Raw genomic sequence first — 19,213 nt, forward strand, 5'->3', positions numbered from 1 at the left:
CGCATGTGCAACACCCAAACTCAACCCTGGTGAGACCCAACACCACCACCTGCACACAGCCGGCACACTGAACCCCTCACAGCCCTGTCCACTGATCTCCTTCCTATACTGTATAGTTCACACTGAACCCCTCACAGCCCTGTCCACTGATCTCCTTCCTATACTGTATAGTTCACACTGAACCCCTCACAGCCCTGTCCACTGATCTCCTTCCTATACTGTATAGTTCACACTGAACCCCTCACAGCCCTGTCCACTGATCTCCTTCCTATACTGTATAGTTCACACTGAACCCCTCACAGCCCTGTCCACTGATCTCCTTCCTATACTGTATAGTTCACACTGAACCCCTCACAGCCCTGTCCACTGATCTCCTTCCTATACTGTATAGTTCACACTGAACCCCTCACAGCCCTGTCCACTGATCTCCTTCCTATACTGTATAGTTCACACTGAACCCCTCACAGCCCTGTCCACTGATCTCCTTCCTATACTGTATAGTTCACACTGAACCCCTCACAGCCCTGTCCACTGATCTCCTTCCTATACTGTATAGTTCACACTGAACCCCTCACAGCCCTGTCCACTGATCTCCTTCCTATACTGTATAGTTCACACTGAACCCCTCACTGTCCTGTCCACTGATCTCCTTCCTATACTGTATAGTTCACACTGAACCCCTCACAGCCCTGTCCACTGATCTCCTTCCTATACTGTATAGTTCACACTGAACCCCTCACTGTCCTGTCCACTGATCTCCTTCCTATACTGTATAGTTCACACTGAACCCCTCACAGCCCTGTCCACTGATCTCCTTCCTATACTGTATAGTTCACACTGAACCCCTCACAGCCCTGTCCACTGATCTCCTTCCTATACTGTATAGTTCACACTGAACCCCTCACAGCCCTGTCCACTGATCTCCTTCCTATACTGTATAGTTCTTCAAAGTATTGTCTGGCATTCTATCTTCAACCTGTTTTTGGACCCACCCATTCATTGTTTTGTCTGTGATGTTTCAGGAATCACCCCGGCTGTGACCAATGAGACAGGCCAGTATGCCCGGGTGCCCTCCAGTGAGCTGGGCAGGTGTGTGGGATTGGTGCGGGCAGCTGTCCTCAGCACGGCCAAGACCCGGCTCCACAGCCACGGTCAGAGCCAGAGCCACCGTAGGAACCAGAGTCTAGACGGTAGCCAGCGAGAGCTACTGGCCTTCCCCAACGACAGGGCCTGCAGCATCCGCCCTGCCTCTCCAGACACCACCTACAGGTCATCTGAGTTATACTGGCAGTTATAGAGTATCTGCCATGGCACCCTGTGACCTATTCCAGAGACGTATCAATACTACTAATAGTAATGATGGAAATAGTATCAGTACTACTAATAGTAATGATGGAAATAGTATCAGTACTACTAATAGTAATGATGGAAATAGTATCAGTACTACTAATGGAAATAGTATCAGTACTACTAATGGAAATAGTATCAGTACTACTAATAGTAATGATGGAAATGATGTCAGTACTACTAATAGTAATGATGGAAATAGTATCAGTACTACTAATAGTAATGATGGAAATGGTATCAGTACTACTAATAGTAATGATGGAAATAGTATCAGTACTACTAATAGTAATGATGGAAATGGTATCAGTACTACTAATAGTAATGATGGTAATAGTATCAGTACTACTAATAGTAATGATGGTAATAGTATCAGTACTACTAATAGTAATGATGGAAATAGTATCAGTACTACTAATAGTAATGATGGAAATAGTATCAGTGCTACTAATAGTAATGATGGTAATAGTACCAGTACTACTAATAGTAATGATGGAAATAGTATCAGTGCTACTAATACTAATGATGGTAATAGTATCAGTACTACTAATAGTAATGATGGAAATAGTATCAGTGCTACTAATAGTAATGATGGAAATAGTATCAGTGCTACTAATAGTAATGATGGTAATAGTATCAGTACTACTAATAGTAATGATGGAAATAGTATCAGTACTACTAATAGTAATGATGGAAATAGTATCAGTGCTACTAATAGTAATGATGGTAATAGTATCAGTGCTACTAATAGTAATGATGGAAATAGTATCAGTGCTACTAATACTAATGATGGTAATAGTATCAGTACTACTAATAGTAATGATGGAAATAGTATCAGTGCTACTAATAGTAATGATGGTAATAGTATCAGTACTACTAATAGTAATGATGGAAATAGTATCAGTACTACTAATAGTAATGATGGAAATAGTATCAGTGCTACTAATAGTAATGATGGTAATAGTATCAGTGCTACTAATAGTAATGATGGAAATAGTATCAGTGCTACTAATACTAATGATGGTAATAGTATCAGTACTACTAATAGTAATGATGGAAATAGTATCAGTGCTACTAATAGTAATGATGGTAATAGTATCAGTACTACTAATAGTAATGATGGAAATAGTATCAGTGCTACTAATACTAATGATGGTAATAGTATCAGTACTACTAATAGTAATGATGGTAATAGTATCAGTACTACTAATAGTAATGATGGAAATAGTATCAGTTCTACTAATAGTAATGATGGAAATACTATCAGTACTACTAATAGTAATGATGGTAATAGTATCAGTACTACTAATAGTAATGATGGTAATAGTATCAGTACTACTAATAGTAATGATAGAAATAGTATCAGTACTACTAATAGTAATGATGGAAATAGTATCAGTACTACTAATAGTAATGATGGAAATAGTATCAGTGCTACTAATAGTAATGATGGAAATAGTATCAGTACTACTAATAGTAATGATGGAAATAGTATCAGTACTACTAATAGTAATGATGGAAATAGTATCAGTGCTACTAATAGTAATGATGGAAATAGTATCAGTGCAGTCAGGTTTGCAGGGACCTACTGGAACTCCAGATCAGATCAAATCAAATTGTATTGGTCACACACACATGGTTAGCAGATGTTAATGTGAGTGTAGCGAAATGCTTGTGCTTCTAGTCCCGACAGTGCAGTAATATCTAACAATTCCACAACAACTACCTAATACACACAAATCTAAGTAAAGGGATGGACTAAGAATATGTACATATAAATATATGGATGAGCGATGACCGAGTGTCATAGGCAAGATGCAATAGATGGTATAAGATACAGTATATACATATGAGGTGAGTAATGCAAGATATGTAAACATTATTGAAGTGGCATTATTAAAGTGACCAGATGTCTGGGCAGTCAGCGCAGTTGGTTTACAATTTGCATCCGTGTTCCTGTATAGCGCTATGTTCTGTAAAGTCCTATGTAGCCCCTATGTTCTGTAAAGTCCTATGTAGCCCCTATGTTCTGTAAAGTCCTATGTAGCCCCTATGTTCTCTAAAGTCCTATGTAGCCCCTATGTTCTCTAAAGTCCTATGTAGCCCCTATGTTCTGTAAAGTCCTATGTAGCCCCTATGTTCTCTAGTCCTATGTAGCCCCTATGTTCTCTAAAGTCCTATGTAGCCCCTATGTTCTGTAAAGTCCTATGTAGCCCCTATGTTCTGCCTATGAACTCTTATGAACTGCTTATATCCTCTCTCCCTCCACCCAGGACCATCTTCACGGGGGTGGAGCGTTACCGCTACGTGGACCCTGACTTTTCCTTCACGGAGGAGGAGAAGCAGCAGAGACAGAGACACAGAGATCACTACCTAGCCTTCATCAGGGGCCTGCGAAAGACACGCTTGCAGAAAACCACTGCGAGGTAGACAGAGTGGGATGTGTGTTCTGTATGTTGTAATCTTGGCACCCACAACCAAAGAGCTACCCAGTAAGCAAAATTACACTGAAAAGACTTGACATTACACGCATTTCAGGTGCTGAAAATGCGTCTTCAAATCAAATTGTATTTGTCACATGCGCCGAATAAAACAGGTGTAGACCTTACAGTGAAATTCTTACTTACAAGCCCTTAACCAACAATGCAGTTTTAAGAAAATACCCCCCCCCAAAAAAGAGATAAGAATAACAAATAATTAAAGAGCAGCAGTAAATAACAATAGCGGGGCTATATACAAGGGGTAGTGGTACAGAGTCAATGTGTGGGGGCACCCGTGTCGAGGTAACTGAGGTAATATGTACATGTAGGTAGAGTTATTAAAGTGCCTATGCATAGATAATAACAGAGAGTAGCAGCAGCGTAGAAGAGGGAGGGGGGTGATGCAACCCGTCAGGATGCTCTCGATGGTGCAGCTGTAAAACCTTTTGAGAATCTGAGGACCATGCCAAATCTTTTCAGTCTCCTGAGGGGGGAATAGGTTTTGTCGTGCCCTCTTCACGACTGTCTTGGTGTGCTTGACCATGTTAGTTTGTTGGTGATGTGGACGCCAAGGAACTTGAAGCTCTCAACCTGCTCTACTACAGCCCCATCGATGAGAATGGGGGCGTGCTCGGTCCTCCTTTTCCTATAGTCCACAATCATCTCCTTTGTCTTGATCACGTTCAGGGAGAGGTTGTTGTCCTTGCACCACACGGTCAGGTCTATGACCTCCTCCCTATAGGCTGTCTCATCGTTGTCGGTGATCAGGCCTACCACTGTTGTGTAAATCAGCAAACTTAATGATGGATGTTGGAGCTGTGCCTGGCCGTGCAGTCATGAGTGAACAGGGAGTACAGGAGGGGACTGAGCACGCACCCCTGAGGGGCCCCCATGTTGATGATCAGCATGGCGGATGTGTTATTACCTACCCTTATCACCTGCGGGCGGCCGGTCAGGAAGTCCAGGATCCAGTTGCAGAGGGAGGTGTTTAGTCCAAGGGTCCTTAGCTTAGTGATGAGCTTTGAGGGTACTATGGTGTTGAATGCTGAGCTGTAGTCAATGAATAGCATTCTCACATAGGTGTTCCTTTTGTCCAGGTGGGAAAGGGCAGTGTGGAGTGCAATAGAGATTGCATCATCTGTGGATCTGTTGGTGCGGTATGCAAATTGGAGTGGGTCTAGGGTTTCTGGGATAATGGTGTTGATGTGAGCCATGACCAGACTTTCAAAGCATTTCACGTTGGATGTCGAAGAAACGTCTTATTTTCGGATGTTGAAAATGCGTATTTTCTGGATGTTGAAAATCCGTAATTTACAGACTTTTAAAATAAGTGCATGTATTTTTCAGTCATTGATTCTATGGACAAATTTCTGCACATACTGTACATTAACAATGAGGTAAGTGTGACTGTATATCACAATAACATAGGAATGAGGAGCCAACTGAAGATTGTGATTTATTATTGCTCTCATCAGTCACATTCACTTCTGTTAGATTTTTCAAAAGCTATAAAACTGGCAGCAATGATGTTGAAAATAATCTAACATATAGAATGAACCAACAGACCACTTCAACTACAATAACATTCTCAGTAACGGTTACACATTTTTTTTTAATTTTCCTGCTATGACTGTGATATGTGGTTCTTTATCTACCTTAATTGAATGCACTGACTGCCAGTTGCTCTGGATAAGAGCGTCTGCTGAATGACCAAAATGTAAATGTTGAAAACAAACACTTGCAAAGCATGCTGGGTATTATTCGAATGAGATCCGCCCCCAAACAAGTACAAATTTGCTCAGTGCGGACCAGATCCAAATCTGAATGAATCATAGACGTCTAGGCTGTTTCACACGTTTGAAAATCACATTACAGTACAGTAGAGTACAGTAGAGTATGGTATGGTACGGTACAGGACTGTTGAGTTTTATTCAGTAAAGTACTATAGAGTACAGTTTAGTTGAGTAGAATAGAGTACATGTACTGTACTGTATTGTGCTCTACTGTACTGTACTGTGCTCTACTTTACTGTACTGTACTGTACTGTGCTCCTGAGTGGTGCAGGGGTCTAAGGCACTGCATCTCAGAGTTAGAGGCGTCACTACAGACCCTGGTTCAATTTCAGGCTGTATCACAACCGGTCGTGATTGGGAGTCCCATAGGGCAGCGCACAGTTGGCCCAGAGTCGTTTGCGTTTAGGTTTGGCCGGGGTAGGCCGTCATTGTAAATAAGAATTTGTTGTTAACTGACATGCCTAGTTAAATAAAGGTTAAAATAAATAAAATACTGTGATGTCCAATATCTATGATTGGTTCAGATTTGGTCCAGTCTGGATTTATCTGCCTTCCCAATGAAAACTAGTTTGAAAGTTCAAACATATACTGTATTTGCTGAAAAAGAGATGTTTCTGAACGATGCATCATGCTGACTTGTTGATAATATGACCGGGCGATGCAGATTACTGTTCCATTTGAGCAGAGCGCGCCTCCCTCACCCGCTTCAACCAGTCACGTGACGGGCCATACCCCAGTGCAACCTGGCCAGTTTAATCAAATCCCCTCAATATGTGCTGTAGGCTGACAACAAGGCGGTATCTGACGATGTTTTCCATGTATGCTCAGGCTGCATGGCGAGGTGGAGGACGACATAGACATTGGGCTCCGGCCTGCCGCAGGACTCCTCACCCCCCAGCTCTCTCTGAGGGACCTGGAGTCCAATCACAGCCAGGAGGGGCGGAGCATCGACCAGGGACATAGCCAGCTATTGACCACCTGTATGCTGGCTGCCATGGAGACCAGGTCCAGATTCAGACAGGTATGGCAGGTAAAGCAGGGTGTTTAAAGTCTCTGGTAAACCATTTTGCATGGGTCCTCTAAAGTCTACAGTTACCTGTTTTAGCCTATGCAATCCCCCCACTTTATCATTCTATATCTGGTGTTTCCTGCCTGACTGTATGGAAGTCCTCTGTCTCTATCATTCGGAGTTGTTTTCTATATCTGGTGTTTCCTGTCTGACTGTATGGAATTCCTCTGTCTCTATCATTCTATATCTGGTGTTTCCTGTCTGACTGTATGGAATTCCTCTGTCTCTATCATTCTATATCTGGTGTTTCCTGCCTGACTGTATGGAATTCCTCTGTCTCTATCATTCTATATCTGGTGTTTCCTGCCTAACTGTATGGAATTCCTCTGTCTCTATCATTCTATATCTGGTGTTTCCTGCCTGACTGTATGGAATTCCTCTGTCTCTATCATTCTATATCTGGTGTTTCCTGCCTGACTGTATGGAATTCCTCTGTCTCTATCATTCTATATCTGGTGTTTCCTGTCTGACTGTATGGAATTCCTCTGTCTCTATCATTCTATATCTGGTGTTTCCTGCCTGACTGTATGGAATTCCTCTGTCTCTATCATTCTATATCTGGTGTTTCCTGCCTGACTGTATGGAATTCCTCTGTCTCTATCATTCTATATCTGGTGTTTCCTGCCTGACTGTATGGAATTCCTCTGTCTCTATCATTCTATATCTGGTATTTCCTGCCTGACTGTATGGAATTCCTCTGTCTCTATCATTCTATATCTGGTGTTTCCTGACTGACTGTATGGAATTCCTCTGACACTTTGACCCTCTGTTGTCCAGGTGACAGAGGGCATCAATGCACTACCCTCCACCAACCAGGAAGTGGCAGACTGCAGCCGCACCCTAACAGTTCAGCAGCTCCACCAAGTAGTCATAGGTGAGAAGCGCATGCAGTCATTGTTTGCATTAGGAATCTTAATCCCTCTTGTCCCTACCATGGCTGATGAAGAGAATATTCACAAAATGAGCATTTTAAAGATGTGAATCAGAGTTTGGTTTCCCCTCCTCCCCCTCCAGGCCCGTCCTCAATAGATTTTGGTGAGGTGTGTGTGGCCTCAGTGTGTGTGAGGAACCTGGACCTGGTGAACAACCTGCAGGTGTATGTGTGGGTGCAGCTGGAGTTAGACTGCTGTCCTGAGCTACAGCGCTCCAGCCCCCTGTCCCACGTCCTGCCCCCCCTCTCCAGAGCCACCCTGCCCCTCGTCTTAGAGAGCACCAAGCTGGGAAAGTTCCACAAGTTAGTCACTGTGTGTGTGGCTGGTTGTCTGTCTCTGTCTCGCGCTCTCTCTCTCTCTCGCTCTTTCTCTCTCTCTCTCTCTTTATATATAACAGGTTTCCTAAATTGATCATTGACAAACCAAATCGAGCCCAATTCTTATTGATTGATTAACTGACTGACTGACTGACTGGCTGACAATTGACTGGTAGATTCCATCTCCCTCTCCCAGGTCAATCTCTTACACGGTGAATAGTCATCACCGGAGCCATGTCCTGGTTCAGTCCCAGCTGGTCCCTGTGGTCCTCCAGCTGTCCCAGAGCCAGGTGGTCCTGTCCCCATCCCCCAGCTACCTGGCCCAGTCGGGCTACAAGGGTACTGTGACCCTGGTCAACCCCAGGAACCACCCGGCTGACTTCACCTGGAGGCCCGTCATCACAGAGACGGGCATGGCCTTCTCCATACGCCCAGCCACAGGTAGGCTGCTGCTCTGGGCCTTATCAAAACTACACACTACTGTAGTCTAGTCTTCTATATGTACTGTATGGTGATGTACTGTAGTCTAGTCTTCTATATGTTCTGTAGTCTAGTCTTCTATATGTACTGTATGGTGATGTACTGTAGTCTAGTCTTCTATATGTTCTGTAGTCTAGTCTTCTATATGTACTGTAGTCTAGTCTTCTATATGTTCTTTATGGTGATGTACTGTAGTCTAGTCTTCTATATGTACTGTATGGTGATGTACTGTAGTCTAGTCTTCTATATGTACTGTAGTCTAGTCTTCTATATGTACTGTATGGTGATGTACTGTAGTCTAGTCTTCTATATGTACTGTAGTCTAGTCTTCTATATGTACTGTAGTCTAGTCTTCTATATGTACTGTATGGTGATGTACTGTAGTCTAGTCTTCTATTTGTACTGTAGTCTAGTCTTCAATATGTACTGCGGTCTAGTCTTCTATATGTACTGTATGGTGATGTACTGTAGTCTAGTCTTCTATATGTACTGTAGTCTAGTCTTCTATATGTACTGTATGGTGATGTACTGTAGTCTAGTCTTCTATATGTACTGTAGTCTAGTCTTCTATTTGTACTGTAGTCTAGCCTTCTATATGTACTGTATGGTGATGTACTGTAGTCTAGTCTTCTATATGTACTGTAGTCTAGTCTTCTATATGTTCTTTATGGTGATGTACTGTAGTCTAGTCTTCTATATGTACTGTATGGTGATGTACTGTAGTCTAGTCTTCTATATGTTCTGTAGTCTAGTCTTCTATATGTTCTTTATGGTGATGTACTGTAGTCTAGTCTTCTATATGTACTGTATGGTGATGTACTGTAGTCTAGTCTTCTATATGTACTGTAGTCTAGTCTTCTATATGTACTGTATGGTGATGTACTGTAGTCTAGTCTTCTATATGTACTGTATGGTGATGTACTGTAGTCTAGTCTTCTATTTGTACTGTAGTCTAGTCTTCTATATGTACTGTATGGTGATGTACTGTAGTCTAGTCTTCTATATGTACTGTAGTCTAGTCTTCTATATATACTGTAGTCTAGTCTTCTATATGTACTGTATGGTGATGTACTGTAGTCTAGTCTTCTATTTGTACTGTAGTCTAGTCTTCAATATGTACTGCGGTCTAGTATTCTATATGTACTGTATGGTGATGTACTGTAGTCTAGCCTTCTATTTGTACTGTAGTCTAGTCTTCTATATGTACTGTATGGTGATGTACTGTAGTCTAGTCTTCTATATGTACTGTAGTCTAGTCTTCTATATGTACTGTAGTCTAGTCTTCTATATGTACTGTATGGTGATGTACTGTAGTCTAGTCTTCTATTTGTACTGTAGTCTAGTCTTCTATATGTACTGTATGGTGATGTACTGTAGTCTAGTCTTCTATATGTACTGTAGTCTAGTCGATGTACTGTAGTCTAGTCTTCTATGGGTGATGTACTGTAGTCTAGTCTTCTATTTGTACTGTAGTCTAGTCTTCAATATGTACTGTAGTCTAGTCTTCTATATGTACTGTATGGTGATGTACTGTAGTCTAGTCTTCTATATGTACTGTAGTCTAGTCTTCTATATGTACTGTATGGTGATGTACTGTAGTCTAGTCTTCTATTTGTACTGTAGTCTAGTCTTCTATATGTACTGTAGTCTAGTCTTCTATATGTACTGTAGTCTAGTCTTCCATATGTACTGTATGGGGATGTACTGTAGTCTAGTCTTCTATATGTACTGTAGTCTAGTCTTCTATATGTACTGTATGGGGATGTACTGTAGTCTAGTCTTCTATATGTACTGTATGGTGATGTACTGTAGTCTAGTCTTCTATATGTACTGTATTCTAGTCTTCTATATGTACTGTAGTCTAGTCTTCTATATGTACTGTAGTCTAGTCTTCTATATGTACTGTATGGGGATGTACTGTAGTCTAGTCTTCTATATGTACTGTAGTCTAGTCTTCTATATGTACTGTATGGGGATGTACTGTAGTCTAGTCTTCTATATGTACTGTATGGTGATGTACTGTAGTCTAGTCTTCTATTTGTACTGTAGTCTAGTCTTCTATATGTACTGGGGTCTAGTCTTCTATATGTACTGTATGGTGATGTACTGTAGTCTAGTCTTCTATATGTACTGTAGTCTAGTCTTCTATATATACTGTAGTCTAGTCTTCTATATGTACTGTATGGGGATGTATGTGTCTCTAATATCTCTCTCTATCTGTCTATCCCTCCAACTCTCTCTCTCCCTCCCTTTCTCTCCCTCTCTCCCTCCCTTTCTCTCCCTCTCCCTCCAACTCTCTCTCTCCCTCCCTTTCTCTCCTTTCCACCCTCTCTCTCTCCCTCCCTTTCTCTCCCTCCCTCCCTTTCTCTCCCTCCCTCCCTCCCTCCCTCCCTCCCTCTTTCTTTCTCTCTCTCTCTCCCTCCTCTTCTCTCTGCCAGGTACTGTGGAGGCGTACAGGGAGTTAGACTGTGAGGTGATGTGGCATCCCTCTTTCTGCTCTCCTCTGGAGGGACAGTTTGACCTGTGTGTTCACCAGGGAAACACCGCACAGCTACGATGTGTGGCCAAGGTGTGTGTGTGTGTCTGTGTGTTTCTGTTGTTGAGGTTCCTGTGATTGTTAATGTAGAGAGAGATCCCATTCCCCTCCCTCCAGCTTGGTTCATCCAGTGTGCAGCTGGCTGAGAAACGTCTGGTGTTTGGATCAGTACCTCTCATCTTCCCCTCCGTCAGGACCGCAATGCTACACAACACAGGAAACAACCATGCCTACTTCCAGGTACACACTCCACGCCGGGTCTCTGTACCATTTATACTTGTGTGTGTGTTTTATAGAGGCTTAGCGTGTGTGTGTGTGTGTATCAGGTGTTGGACGTGTACCCCCTGCCTGGCATGGTGGTGACCCCCACCGAGGGTGTGGTTCCTGTGGGGGGGCAGGCAGAGGTCCTGGTGCACCTCAACCCCGGAGCTGTCATGAAGTTTGACACCAGAGTGGAGGTGAAGGAAACAGACACACAACATATCATAAAGTCTGTACAAACACACAGCACATCATACAGCCTCTACAAACACACAACACATCATACAGCCTCTACAAACACACACCACATCATACAGCCTCTACAAACACACAACACATCATACAGCCTCTACAAACACACAACACATCATACAGTCTCTACAAACACACAACACATCATACAGCCTCTACAAACACACAACACATCAGTACACACACACACACATCATATCAGCCTCTACAAACACACAACATATCATACATTCTCTACAAACACACAACACATCATACAGTCTGTACAAACACACAACACATCATACAGCCTCTACAAACACACAACACATCATACAGCCTCTACAAACACACAACATATCAGCCTCTACAAACACACAACATATCATACATTCTCTACAAACACACAACACATCATCCAGCCTCTACAAACACACAACACATCATCCAGCCTCTACAAACACACAACATATAATAGTCTCTACAAACACACAACACATCATACAGCCTCTACAAACACACAGCACATCATACAGCCTCTACAAACACACAGCACACCATACAGCCTCTACAAACACACAGCACATCATACAGCCTCTACAAACACACACCACATCATATAGCCTCTACAAACACACAGCACATCATACAGCCTCTACAAACACACACCACATCATATAGCCTCTACAAACACACAACACATCATACAGCCTCTACAAACACACCACACATCATACAGCCTCTACAAACCCACAACACATCATACAGCCTCTACAAACACACCACACATCATACAGCCTCTACAAACACACAACACATCATACAGTCTGTACAAACACACAACACATCATACAGCTTCTACAAACACACAACACATCATACAGCCTCTACAAACACACAACATATCAGCCTCTACAAACACACAACATATCATACAGCCTCTACAAACACACAACACATCATCCAGCCTCTACAAACACACAACACATCATCCAGCCTCTACAAACACACAACATATAATAGTCTCTACAAACACACAACACATCATACAGCCTCTACAAACACACAGCACATCATACAGCCTCTACAAACACACAGCACATCATACAGCCTCTACAAACACACAGCACATCATACAGCCTCTACAAACACACACCACATCATACAGCCTCTACAAACACACAACACATCATACAGCCTCTACAAACACACAACACATCATACATTCTCTACAAACACACAACACATCATACAGCCTCTACAAACACACACCACATCATACAGCCTCTACAAACACACAACACATCATACAGCCTCTACAAACACACAACACATCATACAGCCTCTACAAACACACAACACATCATACATTCTCTACAAACACACAACACATCATACAGCCTCTACAAACACACAACACATCATACAGCCTCTACAAACACACAACACATCATACAGCCTCTACAAACACACAACACATCATACATTCTCTACAAACACACAACACATCATACAGCCTCTACAAACACACAACACATCATACATTCTCTACAAACACACAACACATCATACAGCCTCTACAAACACACAGCACATCATACAGGCTCTACAAACACACAACACATCATACAGCCTCTACAAACACACAACACATCATACAGCCTCTACAAACACACAGCACATCATACAGCCTCTACAAACACACAACATATCATACAGCCTCTACAAACACACAACACATCATATAGTCTCTACAAACACACAACACATCATACAGTCTCTACAAACACACAATACATCATACAGCCTCTACAAACACACAGCACATCATACAGGCTCAAACTTGTGGAAAGACAATATAGACCTACAGTAGATTAGCTTCAGTGTTTTAAGATCTGTATCTGTATGTCAAATAACCTCTAGTCTTACCTCTCATTATTTCAGAAACCTAAATAACCTCTAGTCTTACCTGTCATTATTTCAGAAACCTAAATAACCTCTAGTCTTACCTGTCATTATTTCAGAAACATAAATAACCTCTAGTCTTACCTGTCATTATTTCAGAAACATAAATAACCTCTAGTCTTACCTGTCATTATTTCAGAAACATAAATAACCTCTAGTCTTACCTGTCATTATTTCAGAAACCTAAATAACCTCTAGTCTTACCTGTCATTATTTCAGAAACATAAATAACCTCTAGTCTTACCTGTCATTATTTCAGAAACATAAATAACCTCTAGTCTTACCTGTCATTATTTCAGAAACCTAAATAACCTCTAGTCTTACCTGTCATTATTTCAGAAACCTAAATAATCTCTAGTCTTACCTGTCATTATTTCAGAAACCTAAATAACCTCTAGTCTTACATGTCATTATTTCAGAAACCTAAATAACCTCTAGTCTTACCTGTCATTATTTCAGAAACCTAGATAGTCATGATGGATGACCTTGTCTAACGAGGTGTGTGTGTTGCAGATAGTTCTAAGAAACATGAAATCTCTGGAGCTGAGAGTGGGCGGGTCGGTCGAGCCCCCACTGGTGGACATAAACGTGGTGAGTTCATATGTGGAGCTCCCCCTGGTGGACATAAACGTGGTGAGTTCGTATGTGGAGCTCCCCCTGGTGGACATAAACGTGGTGAGTTCATATGTGGAGCTCCCCCTGGTGGACATAAACGTGGTGAGTTCATATGTGGAGCCCCCCTGGTAAACATAAACGTGGTGAGTTCATATGTGGAGCTCCCCTGGTAAACATCAACGTGGTGAGTTCGTATGTGGAGCACCCCCTGGTAAACATAAACGTGGTGAGTTCATATGTGGAGCACCCCCCTGGTAAACATCAACGTGGTGAGTTCGTATGTGGAGCTCCCCCTGGTAAACATCAACGTGGTGAGTTCATATGTCGACCCCCCCTGGTAAACATCAACGTGGTGAGTTCATATGTCGACCCCCCTGGTAAACATCAACGTGGTGAGTTCATATGTCGACCCCCCTGGTAAACATCAACGTGGTGAGTTCATATGTCGGCCCCCCCTGGTAAACATCAACGTGGTGAGTTCATATGTGGAGCCCCCCCTGGTAGACATAAACGTGGTGAGTTCATATGTCGACCCCCCTGGTAAACATCAACGTGGTGAGTTCATATGTCGACCCCCCCTGGTAAACATCAACGTGGTGAGTTCATATGTCGAGCCCCCGGTAAACATCAACGTGGTGAGTTCATATGTCGACCCCCCCTGGTAAACATCAACGTGGTGAGTTCATATGTCGACCCCCCCTGGTAAACATCAACGTGGTGAGTTCATATGTCGACCCCCCCTGGTAAACATCAACGTGGTGAGTTCATATGTCGACCCCCTGGTAAACATCAACGTGGTGAGTTCATATGTCGACCCCCCCCTGGTAAACATCAACGTGGTGAGTTCATATGTCGACCCCCCGGTGGACATCAACGTGGTGAGTTCATATGTCGACCCCCCCGGTAAACATCAACGTGTTGAGTTCATATGTCGACCCCCTGGTAAACATCAACGTGGTGAGTTCATATGTCGACCCCCCTGGTAAACATCAACGTGGTGAGTTCATATGTCGACCCCCCCGGTGGACATCAACGTGGTGAGTTCATATGTCGACCCCCCCCGGTAAACATCAACGTGGTGAGTTCATATGTCGACCCCCCTGGTAAACATCAACGTGGTGAGTTCATATGTCGACCCCCCTGGTAAACATCAACGTGGTGAGTTCATATGTCGACCCCCCTGGTAAACATCAACGTGGTGAGTTCATATGTCGACCCCCCGGTAAACATCAACGTGGTGAGTTCATATGTCGACCCCCCTGGTAAACATCAACGTGGTGAGTTCATATGTCGACCCCCCCTGGTAAACATCAACGTGGTGAGTTCATATGTGTGTGTGAATGTGGACTTGTGTGCATACCTGTAAGGGCTGTCTGTGGAAGTAGACCAAGGTGCAGCAGAGGATGTGTTCATCATTAGAATTTTAATAGAACAACGTGAACACTATACAAAAAACAAGAAAACTGACAGCCAAAACAGTCCTGTCAGGTGCAAACACTAACAGAAACAATTACCCACAAAACCCAAAGGAAAAACATGCTCCTTATGTGTGACTCCCAATCAGCAACAACGAGCTTCAGCTGTGCCTGATTGGGAGCCACACACGGCCCAAAACAAAGAAATACAAAAAACATAGAAAAAGGAACATAGAACACCCACCCAATGTAACACCCTGGCCTAACCAAAATAAAGAACAAAAACCCCTCTCTATGGCCAGGGCGTTACACTACCAGTGGAGGCTGAGGGGAGGACGGCTCATAATAATGGCTGGAACGGAGCGAATGGAATGACATCAAACACCTGGAAACCATGGAAACCATGTGTTTGATGTATTTGATACCATTCCACTGATTCCGCTCCAGACATTACCACGAGCCCATCTTCCCCTATTAAGGTGTCACCAACCTCCTGTGGTGCATGTATGTGTGTGTATGTGTGAATGTGTGAGTGTGTGTATGTATTGTGTGTGTGTGTGTGTGTGTGTGTGTGTGTGTGTGTGTGTGTGTGTGTGTGTGTGTGTGTGTGTGTGTGTGTGTGTATGTACAGTGGCAAGAAAAAGTATGTGAACCCTTTGGAATGACCTGGATTTCTACATAAATTGGTCATCAAATTTGATCTGATCTTCATCTAAGTCACAACAATAGACAAACAGTCTGCTTAAACTAATAACACACAAACAATGTGCCTTTTTTTCTCCACACATAGTGTTGTGTTTTCCTTCCAAACAACTCAACTGTAGTTTCATCTGTCCACAGAATATTCTGCCAGTAGCGCTGTGGAACATCCAAGTGCTCTTTTGCAAACTTCAGATGTGCAGCAATGGTTTTTTTGGACAGCAGTGGCTTCTTCCGTGGTGTCCTCCCATGAACACCATTCTTGTTTAGTGTTTGACGTATCGTAGACTCGTCAACAGAGATGTTAGCATGTTCCAGAGATTTCTGTAAGTCTTTAGCTGACACTCTAGGATTCTTCTTAACCTCACTGAGCATTCTGCTCTGTGCTCTTGCAGTCATCTTTGCAGGATGGCCACTCCTAGGGAGAGTAGCAACAGTGCTGAACTTTCTCCATTTATAGACAATTTGTCTTACCGTGGACTGATGAACATCAAGGCTTTAAGAGATACTTTTGGAACACTTTCCATCTTTATGCAAGTCAACAATTAGGTCTTCTGAGATCTCTCTTGTTCGAGACATGGTTCACCTCAGGCAATGCTTCTTGTGAATAGCAACCTCACATTTTGTGAGTGTTTTTTATAGGGCAGGGCAGCTCTAACCAACATCTCCAATCTCGTCTCATTGATTGGACTCCAGGTTAGCTGACTCCTGACTCCAATTAGCTTTTGGAGAAGTCATTAGCCTAGGGGTTCACATACTTTTTACAACCTACACTGTGAATGTTTCAATTATGTATTCAATATATACAAGAAAAATACAATAATTGGTGTGTTATTAGTTTAAGCACACTGTGTTCATCTATTGTTGTGACTTTTATGACTAATATATGCAGAAATCCAGGTAATTCCAAAGGGTTCACATACTTTTTCTTGCCTGTGTGTGTGTGTGTGTGTGTGTGTGTGTGTGTGTGTGTGTGTGTGTGTGTGTGTGTGTGTGTGTGTGTGTGAGTACGAAACACATAGAACAGCAGAGCATAACAGCATGTCCTGAATATGCCCTGTCAGGAGCACACTACAGCAGTCTCTAGTCCTTTTCTGCTGAGTTGTGGAAAACAAACAATCCATACCAATTCATCATAACAACAAAGTCTGCTGCTTCCTGTTTTGAAATGAATGGAAACCCTTAATCCAACCGAACAAGATGAATGTGGTGGTGTTCACTGCCTTGAAATGAGCAGGTGGTTCACACACAAAAATAGACAACTTTTTGCGTGTGAGTAGTCCTTTTTCCTTTTTGAAATAGGGAGTTCTTTAAAAAAAAAAACTGAATTGACATGTTTTCCTTTGGAGTGTCTGTCTCAGCCCGTAGCTGGGCTCTGTAGAATGAGCTGCTGGGCCACACAGGCTTTGAAGAGGGCAGGCCATGCTTACAGCTGGATCCAACTGGATCCTCCCTCTCCTTTAACTGGATCCTCCCTCTCCTTTAACTGGATCCTCCCTCTCCTTTAACTGGATCCTCCCTCTCCTTTAACTGGATCCTCCCTTTTCATTGTTTCATTTTCAGAGAGCAGAACAGAGCTGTTCATTTTCAGAGAGCAGAGCAGAGCTGTTCATTTTCAGAGAGCAGAGCAGAGCTGTTCATTTTCAGAGAGCAGAACAGAGCTGTTCATTTTCAGAGAGCAGAACAGAGCTGTTCATTTTCAGAGAGCAGAACAGAGCTGTTCATTTTCAGAGAGCAGAGCTGAGCTGTTCATTTTCAGAGAGCAGAGCAGAGCTGTTCATTTTCAAAGAGCAGAGCTGTTCATTTTCAGAGAGCAGAGCAGAGCAGAGCTGTTCATTTTCAGAGAGCAGAACAGAGCTGTTCATTTTCAGAGAGCAGAGCTGAGCTGTTCATTTTCAGAGAGCAGAACAGAGCTGTTCATTTTCAGAGAGCAGAACAGAGCTGTTCATTTTCAGAGAGCAGAGCTGTTCATTTTCAGAGAGCAGAACAGAGCTGTTCATTTTCAGAGAGCAGAGCAGAGCTGTTCATTTTCAGAGAGCAGAGCTGAGCTGTTCATTTTCAAAGAGCAGAGCTGTTCATTTTCAGAGAGCAGAACAGAGCTGTTCATTTTCAGAGAGCAGAGCTGAGCTGTTCATTTTCAGAGAGCAGAGCAGAGCTGTTCATTTTCAGAGAGCAGAGCAGAGCTGTTCATTTTCAGAGAGCAGAGCAGAGCTGTTCATTTTCAGAGAGCAGAACAGAGCTGTTCATTTTCAGAGAGCAGAACAGAGCTGTTCATTTTCAGAGAGCAGAACAGAGCTGTTCATTTTCAGAGAGCAGAGCTGTTCATTTTCAGAGAGCAGAACAGAGCTGTTCATTTTCAGAGAGCAGAGCTGAGCTGTTCATTTTCAAAGAGCAGAGCTGTTCATTTTCAGAGAGCAGAACAGAGCTGTTCATTTTCAGAGAGCAGAGCTGAGCTGTTCATTTTCAGAGAGCAGAGCAGAGCTGTTCATTTTCAGAGAGCAGAGCAGAGCTGTTCATTTTCAGAGAGCAGAGCAGAGCTGTTCATTTTCAGAGAGCAGAACAGAGCTGTTCATTTTCAGAGAGCAGAACAGAGCTGTTCATTTTCAGAGAGCAGAACAGAGCTGTTCATTTTCAGAGAGCAGAACAGAGCTGTTCATTTTCAGAGAGCAGAGCAGAGCTGTTCATTTTCAGAGAGCAGAGCAGAGCTGTTCATTTTCAGAGAGCAGAACAGAGCTGTTCATTTTCAGAGAGCAGAACAGAGCTGTTCATTTTCAGAGAGCAGAACAGAGCTGTTCATTTTCAGAGAGCAGAGCAGAGCTGTTCATTTTCAGAGAGCAGAGCAGAGCTGTTCATTTTCAGAGAGCAGAACAGAGCTGTTCATTTTCAGAGAGCAGAGCTGAGCTGTTCATTTTCAGAGAGCAGAGCAGAGCTGTTCATTTTCAGAGAGCAGAGCAGAGCTGTTCATTTTCAGAGAGCAGAGCAGAGCTGTTCATTTTCAGAGAGCAGAACAGAGCTGTTCATTTTCAGAGAGCAGAACAGAGCTGTTCATTTTCAGAGAGCAGAACAGAGCTGTTCA

The 19,213-nt window shown here is 42.9% G+C and overlaps 1 protein-coding gene across 4 annotated transcripts in view; it reads left to right on the forward strand.

The window, feature by feature from the left end:
* LOC106575918 (cilia- and flagella-associated protein 47) overlaps nucleotides 1-19,213 on the forward strand; it is a 101,487-nt gene that overhangs the window by 4,697 nt on the left and 77,577 nt on the right. For all 4 annotated transcript variants that reach the window (XM_045699442.1, XM_045699443.1, XM_045699445.1 and 1 more), the window contains 11 exons: nucleotides 1-29; nucleotides 1,023-1,269; nucleotides 3,618-3,770; nucleotides 6,446-6,638; nucleotides 7,464-7,560; nucleotides 7,701-7,920; nucleotides 8,132-8,376; nucleotides 10,854-10,984; nucleotides 11,069-11,191; nucleotides 11,278-11,409; nucleotides 13,922-13,999. The exon at nucleotides 1-29 is cut by the window's left edge and continues 167 nt beyond it. In XM_045699442.1, the coding sequence (XP_045555398.1) occupies nucleotides 1-29; nucleotides 1,023-1,269; nucleotides 3,618-3,770; nucleotides 6,446-6,638; nucleotides 7,464-7,560; nucleotides 7,701-7,920; nucleotides 8,132-8,376; nucleotides 10,854-10,984; nucleotides 11,069-11,191; nucleotides 11,278-11,409; nucleotides 13,922-13,999 (1,648 nt within the window). The remainder of the gene's footprint in view (nucleotides 30-1,022; nucleotides 1,270-3,617; nucleotides 3,771-6,445; nucleotides 6,639-7,463; nucleotides 7,561-7,700; nucleotides 7,921-8,131; nucleotides 8,377-10,853; nucleotides 10,985-11,068; nucleotides 11,192-11,277; nucleotides 11,410-13,921; nucleotides 14,000-19,213) is intronic.

The sequence above is a fragment of the Salmo salar genome, chromosome ssa17, assembly GCF_905237065.1.
Source record: "Salmo salar chromosome ssa17, Ssal_v3.1, whole genome shotgun sequence".
NCBI lineage: Eukaryota > Metazoa > Chordata > Actinopteri > Salmoniformes > Salmonidae > Salmo > Salmo salar.